Below are 10,116 nucleotides of genomic sequence, written 5' to 3' on the forward strand. Positions count from 1 at the left end.
TAAACTGAATATTCATATGTTAAAGAACTTATTGATTAAGAGAGAAAATAATCCACAGATTATATATATATATATATATATATATCCTACAATCTGGTTATTTTATATTGAGAGAGTCTTTTTATAGACTGCACCAGTCAAATCTTTGAGACACTGAGCTATGTTGATGAACGCAGCCTACTGAGTTTAATCCTATTAGTTGGATAGCTTCATCCTGCACATTATAATGGACTTAGTCCTGCATCTCAATCACAGGCTCATTGGCCGTGTAGGCTTACCTCCAGTGTTTTTAATTGTGTCACACTGTAGTAGCAACTATGACTTTCTCCTCATTGAACTGCTGTTCACTACAGGAGAGGTGAGCCCTCTCATTATGAGGACATAATGTGATTCCAGTTCAGGCCTACTATGGTCTTTATTCTTTGTTCTGATCCCCATTAGCGTCCACAAAGTGGTCGCTAGTCTACATGGTGTCCGTAAGACTTAAGGTCTACTGTATGATACATACTGGAGGGCAAATTCTGTGCTAAATTACATTCTGGGCTAAATTCCTGTATGCAGAATTAAAGCTTACAAATGAAGTGTCATATCCACAGCCTTGTTATTATGACCAGACAATCCCAATTAGATGTGTACTTCACGGCACAGTGTGTTATTCCTGCAGCAAGACAGAGGGACACTGAGGCCATAGACATGTTCCTGCTCAGCAAGATGGAACATCTTTTGCACCCCACTGTTTTTGCACATCACTGTTGAAGCAAGCCATTTGTCCATGCAGCAGGCTGTCGGCTTGAAAAAGTTACTTTATTTAGTGAAAATTTGAACAGGCACTTGTCTCTGTGGTAGCAAGTGGTGCATTTGGCACTGCAAGGAACTCAAACTCAGTTACATAACAAGTCTGGGTAACATTAGTGTCAGTTAAACAGTAATGGAAACTGTCCAGTCTGAATGTTTAACTTAAGTCAGTTTTAGTTATATGTAACACACTTTGTGGAGCTGTTTGCATTATCAAGGAGTCCATGATAAAGGTCAGCACATTCTTATATTATCCTGCAGTAAACACACAAATTAATGTTTAACACCTCGCCAACACAATACCAGAGCGCCACAGTGTTCAAGAAAAATTGGCCCTAATAGTGAAGCTATTCTGCTGTACAGGGATGCATTAGGTGCTATCACTGTCCGGAAACATACATTCGTTCTGTCCGTGTGTGAGTGTGGCTACAGGTTTAATGCTGCATCAACATGATGTGGAAATAATCAGTCGAGCAACTTGACAGCCCTAAGCAGTGACTTCAAAGTGTTTGTTCATTCAAACCCATTTGCAGGAGTGTTTTCTAAATGACACCCTTAAACCACATTCAGCAAGTGACGCATTTGAGTTTGTTCAACAGCAAAGCAAAGCAAACATTACCATGACAACGTCAGTCTTTACAATTTGTCATATATGCATACTTCATGTGTGTGATGTAAAAACCAGTTTGGATGTTTTTCACGTTCTGACAACAGTAGCAGCATGGCTCTAGGGATGGCAATGTCAGTCAGTTCACCCGCCACTTTGGTCAAGACTGAAAATCCTGAACAACTATTGATAGACTACCATGAAATTTTCAACAAACATTCATGGTCTCCAGAGGATGGATCCAAATCCAACTTTGGTGAGCCCTGACCATTCCTTTAGTGTCAACAGCAGAATGTGGCTTTTAGTGAAGTACCTCACAACTGGCATCACATTTCCAATCCAAGGTGTCCACAGGTTGTTGTAGTCTAGAGAGGGTTATATATAGGTTATATACAAACACACTGTAGGTGTATATATAACACCTAAATAACTAAAAACATAAAAGCATAAAAGTAAACCAGCATGTTCATAATGCCAGTGTTATCTATCACTGTGAATGTGTTAGCATGCTGATGTTGACATTTAGCTGTGCCAATAAGCCTGCAGCCTCACAGAGCCGCTAGCATGTAGACTCTTGTTTTTGTTTTTTTGTACAAAGAATTAAAAGCACTCTCTTCTTTTGGTGTCCTGTTTAATTAGCATGCTGAATAATGGAGATAATGACAAAATCGCATATCCATTCATTAACAGCAGACTAATGTTAGCTCTTGGTTCACACCTCATCTGTGAAGAAAGACTTTATGTAGCATTCTTCTCAACATACACACACCATGACAGGCTACAACAACAGTAAATCACCAAAAACTCCCCTTCTATTCTTTTGAACTCTTTCCTCAGTTTCTCAACCACGTCAAGCAACCAAGCTATAACAGAGAGCATGGCCCACAATATTATTTGCCGTTTACTGTTTTGGAGCAGCTGGGGGTTGAGGGCCCTGCTCAAAGACATTTCACTGGTGGTCATCAAGGAGGGGCAGGTGCTGCTTTCATCCTCATCCTGCCACCAACCAACCAGCATCTGAGTGAATGGAGTCCGCAGTACAGCCAAACAGATATACAGTATATTTAGAGGTTTTAATTATAATAAGAACAAAGAAAATGCCTTTTCTCAATATCCTATTTGCTTTTGTCAGTCTTTCCATTCCCGTTTCTGTATCCACCACTACTCCTCCATCTTCCCACTTGCCTTCATCCTCCTCATATTTTATATCTCTTAGTCTCTCATTCATAATGGAGGTGCCCCAAATGCTACATGTACTGTTTGTCTTTCTATGTGTGTGTGTGTGTGTGTTTGTGTGATGTGTGTAACTGTATGTGCATGGACCATGCCAAATCAACCATTTTGTCAAGCTAATTCCTTCAACATGCCATCACACATAAAGAGCAGCTTCTAAATTACAAATGAGGAAGTTGTTCTGAGGAAGGCATCTATTTTAATTGAAAGCGGATACCCTTCACATGCTTTGGTATAAAATATACTTATTTCTGTGTAGTCTCTGTCTTCCTCGGTCACACACACAAGCAGACACACTCACAGTAATTTCTGTAGTGAATACACACCCCATCATGTGTTCATTATTTGCACACAGACTCACAATTTTCAAGTCAGTGGCGCCTCTGATGCCCTGAGGAGGGCAACGACTACTGTTCCATTCACTGAGATGAGTGACAACTACATTTCTGGGCCAAAAGGATAAAAGGAGGAGACAAGGAGAGATGTGAAGGGAGAGAATTGAGCGAGAGAGCATGGAAACCCTCTCAGCCAGGAGGGAGAACCCACTCACTTGTAACGTAATGCTCAGCGAGCTGCACAAAATTTCAGTCGGGTCAAATGGAGAAGCCAAGGTTGTCTATGAAGCCCAGTCTCAGTTTAATATAGGCAAGATCTGTCATACAATATTCAATCAAGATAAGAAATAATTTTTTAGAATATAAATGCAATTTATTTCTTTTATTGATTAAACAAAGTTTTCACCTGAATTTGTTGCAGCGATTCCAGCAATGCTCACATTTTCACTGACTTATATTTTTTCAGTTTCATTTTCACAACATTTTCTTTCTTATTTTTGTCATTTTTTATTTTTACTTAGTTACATATAGCTGATCTTCTCGGTAAAGCAGAATAATCTTTGGTTGAAGAGGCAACAGAAGCCCACGTATAGTTGGCTGTCCACACTATAAAGGCTGGAGCACTCCCAAAGGTGTTGGAAACAATGCCCATCTCAGCCCTATATGAGACTGCATTCACTGTGCATTCCAGATGATATAACATAATGAGATTTGTGCATTGCGTGCCTCAAAACTTAATTCAGTGTATTGTATCTACAGAGATCAGGAAGCACTGCAGAGGGTGGAGAGAGTCACTTAGTACGTTCCATCAGCCAGATGTTCCAGTGCAAATGCTACAACTCAGTGTGTTGGCAGACACTGGTGTAGCAGAAAGTGGGAACAGCTGGAATCTGAGATTTTATTCAAATGTTTAAGAAAATCATCAGTCTAACATTAAATAATACATTTCTTTTATTGAATTACCTTAACTTTATTACCTTCCAAGTCAGGATAACCTGTGCCACATAACTTATTGTGCTTTCTGACACTTTATTTGATGTGCTTCCAAAACAGTAGAGAAACAATTGCTAAGACAAACTGCATTATGCTTAAAGCGCTCCTTTACGAGTCCACAGCCTCCTCAAGCATGTTTTGCAGGCTACTTTTACCATGAATGTCCTTTAGGTGGCGCCTGAGACCTAGCTTGTGAGCAAAGTGAACAGCACAGTAGTTACACTTGTGGGGCTTGTCCCCTGTGTGCAGATTGAGATGGTCTTGCAGCGTCACCTTCTGGGAAAATGTCTTGTGGCACAGCGGGCACCGAAAAGGCTTGACACCACTGTGGACTCGTATGTGGTGGCTCAGGTTACTCTTCTGGGAAAAGCCTCTCCCACAGACCAAACACAAGTACTGCCTGTGCTCCTTCAGGTGGCCCACATAGCTCTCCAGGTGCTGGAAGACTCTGTCACACCTCCTGCACAGGTACGGCCTGTGGACCGATATGCCGTCTGAAGCTTCTGTCAGGTCATCTCCAGAACTGCGGCTCGTTGGCAGATGTGCTCTGGAGAGGCAAAATACATTGGAGTCCATCAGCTCCCCACATTCTTGGAGTTGAGCTGCCACTAAATACATTTCCTCCTCTTCTCTTTGCTCTTCCCCCGCTTCTTCGTCTCGGTCCTGGGAGCTGTCCACCAATTCTCCGTGTTGACCAGAGCTTCCTCTGGTTGGGGAGGATATATGATCTCGGACAGCTGAAGGGGGGTGCAGCGTACATCGAAGGCCGTCTGTAATGTGGTGATCTTGATAAAATGGCTGGATTTCTCCACTTTCCTGTGACCGGAGACAACATGCTGCATCTTCAGATAGCTCTATGTTTGCTATAACCACCCTCCTATCATCACTGACCTCCCTCAGTGCTTGACTATCCACCTCGGCTCCTTGGCTGACAGTCGACTTGGACTGAATCATGACCTTTCGCCCCTCATCAGTGCTTGCTTCCTGATTGCTGGTGCTGGGCTGGGCTGCATCCCTTTCCCCTTGATTTTTGAGGCTGCATGGCTGATGGACTTTCTTTTCCTCTGACTGTCTCTCCAGTTTTAAGAAAGCCAGCGTGGGACTGAGGTACTGGGAGACAGCCTTGGCACACTTCTCCACCACCTGAGTCATCTGAAGTGCACTGGCTGCAGTCAGGTAGCTCACCAGCTCTTTCAGAGGGACCTCCAGTAATAGATATTTAAAGGAAACCAATAAGAACGCTGAATTAATCAACAGCAATACAGTACATGTCAAACTTCCACTTGCACAATTTAAACACACACGCAAGAACAGAAATACAACCACTGAGTGAAGTCATCTCAGTCATTTATATCTTTAACTTTCATATCACAAAACACCCACTCCTCTGTTGCTGTGACATTATGTTTGTTCCTTAGTTCTGTTTTGGTGCTCCACCCATTGATGTGGTTCTTCTAAGCTACCATTCTGACATTGTGTTTTGCAGCAATTTCATCTTGATTGTACGTTATAACAGCTGTGAAATAGCTTAGAACTGATGCATATTCTGGGACATACATTCTAGATATTCTGCTCTGTTTTTACTGTTCAGAGAAGCAACGTAAAACATATCACACCTCTAGGTGTCCGGTGTAGCAGGACAGGAGGAGTCTCTGTCCGACCTCAACACGGGAAACTACGCCCACACTCAGCTCAGCCAGGCCTTCGTGGAGCAGGAACTGGTCACGGAGGAAGTCTGAGGACGCTGCAAGCACCACTCTGTGACCAGGGAAGGGGAGAGGCTGGACAGTGGCGCCTCGTGGACCCCCGAGGAGGAGCATGACATCACAAAAGCGCCGCTCCTCTCTTAGAGCATTCATTTTGCTGAGGATGGAGTCACCGTGGGTGGGGAAACGAAACTGTAGAGTGTCAGACGAGCTTGACATGATGATCTGTCTGGATTTAAAAGTGTATTTGGTTCACAGTTTGCTACAGTGATAGATTATAGATTAAGTTAAATTAGATTAAGATCAGTCTTTTCAAATGTGTGGGCCTTTCCTTCTACTTCTAGTTGAAAAGTGTGCATTTTTTGTTTTAAATTCTATATTAATATATTTAATTTTGACACTGCTGATGATGATGCTGAAAATACATGCATATAGCCAAAACCCACTGATCTACAGCCAAATCACAATTCCCACAGTCTATTATCACCATAAGAAGTTTTTGGTGTCCAATTTAGCAAAGTCGACACCACAGCACTACAGTCAGTCAAATACAGAGAGAGAGAATGCAGATGGACATGATGATCTGGCCGCACCTTTTACCGCAGGCTCATCCCAAGATGACGGATCCAACGGGTGAGAAAAGCTGTTTTTCTTGGTTGAAAACCACAGTCAACTTAGAACAGAGAGTCTCTGTTCAACCAATGGCTGACACAGCGTAACCACGATTATTTACAGTAAAAGAAAACAATAATGAGCTACACATGCAGATGGATGAGATGCATCTTTCAGCAGTGAAGAAGCACCCTGACTTCCTCTGGCTTTTCTGCTGAGGATCCTGATTTAGACAGTAGTGTGTGTGTGTGTGTGTGTGTGTGTGTGTGTGTGTGAGAGAGAGAGAGAGAGAGAGAGAGAGAGAGAGAGAATTAACCCTGTCAGTGCCTTTATTTCACCTGGGTTTTTACAAAGGCACTGAAGGGTCCTGAGAAAATAATGCGCAGATAAAACTGTGCAAAACGGTGCAAAAGTAATAATGTCAAAACAACAATAACTTTACACTTATAATCAAGTTATTTACACCTTCAAATATTTGTTATGAAAATAATTTTCAAATTTTATTTTTCTTTATGAAATGTGCTTTTCCATTTCAATTTTTAATTACTTTCTACTGAGTCAGGTAGATTTTCAACAGCAGTGATTGTTGTTTAACAATGAAGACAACAACAGAGAGAGCTGTAGAGGCGAAAATTATATGCTGTGCCTTTAATACAGGCAAAGATTTGGCCGGACAGAAATAACTAAATAAACTTGTCACATCTCCCTTTTTGACTCCATCTGCAACATGGGAACACATATTATATTCAACTTTGATGTATAAAAGCCTTGAGCAACAAGTGCAATTCTTACAAACAGCATGAAAGCTGATCATTCTTTCCTCCCAAACTGGATTAAATTTTGTGCCTGACAATTAAAACCTCAAAGTGTGAACCAGGTGGTGTGACTGGAAGTCGTTTAATTGAATCACATGACTCATCTTTCACACATAAGAATGCAGCGGCTCAATTTAAAAAAATTAAGGCACAATTTGCAGGCACCTTTTTAAGTAATTTGAGTAAATCCTGTGAGTCTTTTCTAATCGGGCTAATCCAGTAAGTTTAGTATAACAAACATGATCCAGTTTGACCTCTAAAAGCTTAATTAAGCTTAATTAAGATTAAGCATCTTAATATGAATTCAAATGTTGTGGTAACAGGGGTCAAATTATTTCACTGGAGCTATTCGAACTTCTTTATTTTACTTACGTTCTCCTCAGAATGAATATCACATAATAATCCCAGTTTTTATGATCAAACTTTATTATAAAACCCTTTATGTCCAAATGTTTCAACATGAACATTTTTATGTGTGCACACATGCACATGTCAAATATTTGCAGGCTTTCACAATGAAACAAACAAACAAAATAATTAGCAACATGTTTAAATGATCAGTACTGATTTTGAAGGGATGCAGTGATTGCTTTGAATAAGTGCAGAGGATTTGCAGGCTTTCACTAGAAAGTTGCCCTAAAACTAAACAGAACAAAAATGTGATGAGGATATATTAGTAAGCATTAGTTGTGTTTTCATATGTTCAAACTTGGCACAGGGCCGATTGAGGTTTGGTCAACAACCTTGTATGACTGGCCTGTAACAAATTTAGGTCACAAAACACATTTTGGTTAAAAGATCTTTGGCATGTTGATGGTTAAAGCCGCACGTTTAGTATTGTTCATTTTCATTTCACCACCCTCCTAAAAGACATTGTCAAATGACGAAAGCATGTGCATGTGACAAATGTAAATTTTTAATGCTTAAAAAATGTATTTTCCTAGTTGTTCTCCATCCCTATGAATAATTTCTTTTCAAGTCTGCTGGACTGGAAGACCTTGAGAAAATGTGTGTTCATGAGAGTCATATTTGGTGTGCAAATGTTTGGAGACAGGGTTGTTTATGTTGGAGAGGGCAGCATTTACAGTTTTGCCTTGATCATCGTGCACAGAAAAGGTGGTCAAACCTTGTTAGCTGATCTCAGTCTCATCTGTATCAGCGTTGGAATGCAGAACATTTGTGCATGGTGGTGAAGGCAGTGAAGTACATTCCACAATTAGCCGCAGATATTGCATACTTTCAAAACATAGAGAGATAAAGTTCTGACTTCAGTTCTCCAGTGGCAGAACAGGCTGCCAAAACGGCCCACTGACAAAGTGCAATGAAACCCAAAAGAAACTGGCTGCAGACATCACGGCAGACGTCAGATTTTTGCACACCAAAAACTCCAGTTGAGATAATATTTGGGGTTTTTCTGTTTTTCCAACCATCTTCATGAGACACACCTCTACTTTGAATAAAATGATAGATTTCTCTGGGTTTTAACATTGTTGAAGACATTTGGGATAATGTAAGTACACAACTTAACAACATTTATAACATAGGTTTAGTCACTTTTAGACATCTTTAGACAAACATGGCTACCTGTTCTCCAATCAGTCTATAGGTGGCACTCTCAAACAGATCTGTAGAAATTCAATTTTTTGACCAACACACACATTCCTGTACATAATATATAAAATAATTTATATGAGTTTGTTTGAACTCTGTACAGAGTTATTTCAGTACAGTCAAACCTGACTCTATGTATGAACATCTTTGTAAATACTGGAGAACTTCTTTTGGCTGTGTCTGCATGGCCTGGGTTCGTCTTCTTGCCAAGTAGCTCCGGCGTTCTAGCTGAAGCTCTGGCATGTTCTCAGTGGAATGCTGCTACAGCTGTAACATGGCGCCCAAAATCAAATAACAGTTCCAATAAATCTACCAAGTCAAAACCAGTCAGCTGGGAGGATATCTTAGACAATTACAGTTAAACGGTAATTTCACTCCCACAAGTACTGGAAGCAATACTTTATGGAAGTGCTGCTGCATTAGAATGGCAACATGCTTATTATTATCATGGCTTACTGCCAGTAAGTGCAATAAAAAGCACCCCCACCCACACCACCCAAAAATGGGTGAAAAATTAAATACCATTTGATACCTGATAACTGATATGTGCATTGTGAATGGAAGTGCGTTCCATATGCGATTTTTTTCATGAAGGCTGTGTAAACGTAGAGAATTGCGTGTAGTATTTTGTCTTTCTAAAAGCACAGTTTATAGCTGCAAGTAAAACAGGAAATGTAGCTGTAGTTTAGCAGAACTGGTTCAAGGGGTTGGAATATGAGATACATGTTGTGGTCATTGTGTGTCAAGTTCCAGTGTTAGTCTGGAAACATTTGAGAAAGACTGAAAATGAAACTAAAGTCCAGTTAGTCTTTGTTTTAGTTGTAGTCAGCTCTCTCTTTTTGAAATCTCTGGGTGTGTTTTGATGAGGTGCTCTGTGAATGTGCAGGACAATAGAAGCTACTTTTCATGTCATCTTCTCGATATATGATGCTCATCTTTACTGTTATGGGCAACCGGTGTAGGCACACAGTAAGAGAAAAGAAATGTATACTGTGGCAATATGAGGTGAGTTATTGGCAAAACAAAAAGAGCAGGAATTCAAAGAATCATGTAGGTTTCCTGGTTTTGCAGAGGTTTGCTATACTTCTGGACTGTAAATGAATAAAAATAATAACTAGTAAGAACTTTTGACAACTTTTTGCTTGGAAAAAATCTAGAAAGAAGTTCGGATGAATTTAAACTTAAGTTGAAGTTAATGAAAGATCTCCTGTGCACATTTATATATAAGCACACCTGTCATATATAGTGATGTTGTCATGTATTGTGTTCAGTGTGATGGTGACATAAGTATTCGGATTATTGAATTATGTACAAGCAGCAATGCACCAGTACACTCCAGTGCCAGTAACAGTGATACTATATATCCTATGTTATTCATCTCCTTATGTCCTTTAATGCCGTAGCTGGTG

The 10,116-nt window shown here is 40.4% G+C and overlaps 1 protein-coding gene across 1 annotated transcript; it reads right to left on the minus strand.

Moving 5' to 3' along the window:
• Nucleotides 1-4,071: 4,071 nt before the first annotated feature.
• Nucleotides 4,072-5,888, minus strand: LOC121623410 (zinc finger and BTB domain-containing protein 26-like). The gene is made up of 2 exons (XM_041960682.1): nt 5,580-5,888; nt 4,072-5,166 (listed from the first exon to the last, which is right to left on the minus strand). The coding sequence occupies exons 1-2, from the start codon at nt 5,886-5,888 to the stop codon at nt 4,072-4,074; spliced, it is 1,404 nt and encodes a 467-aa protein (XP_041816616.1).
• Nucleotides 5,889-10,116: the final 4,228 nt, after the last annotated feature.

This window comes from Chelmon rostratus, chromosome 19 (assembly GCF_017976325.1).
Source record: "Chelmon rostratus isolate fCheRos1 chromosome 19, fCheRos1.pri, whole genome shotgun sequence".
Taxonomy (NCBI): domain Eukaryota; kingdom Metazoa; phylum Chordata; class Actinopteri; order Chaetodontiformes; family Chaetodontidae; genus Chelmon; species Chelmon rostratus.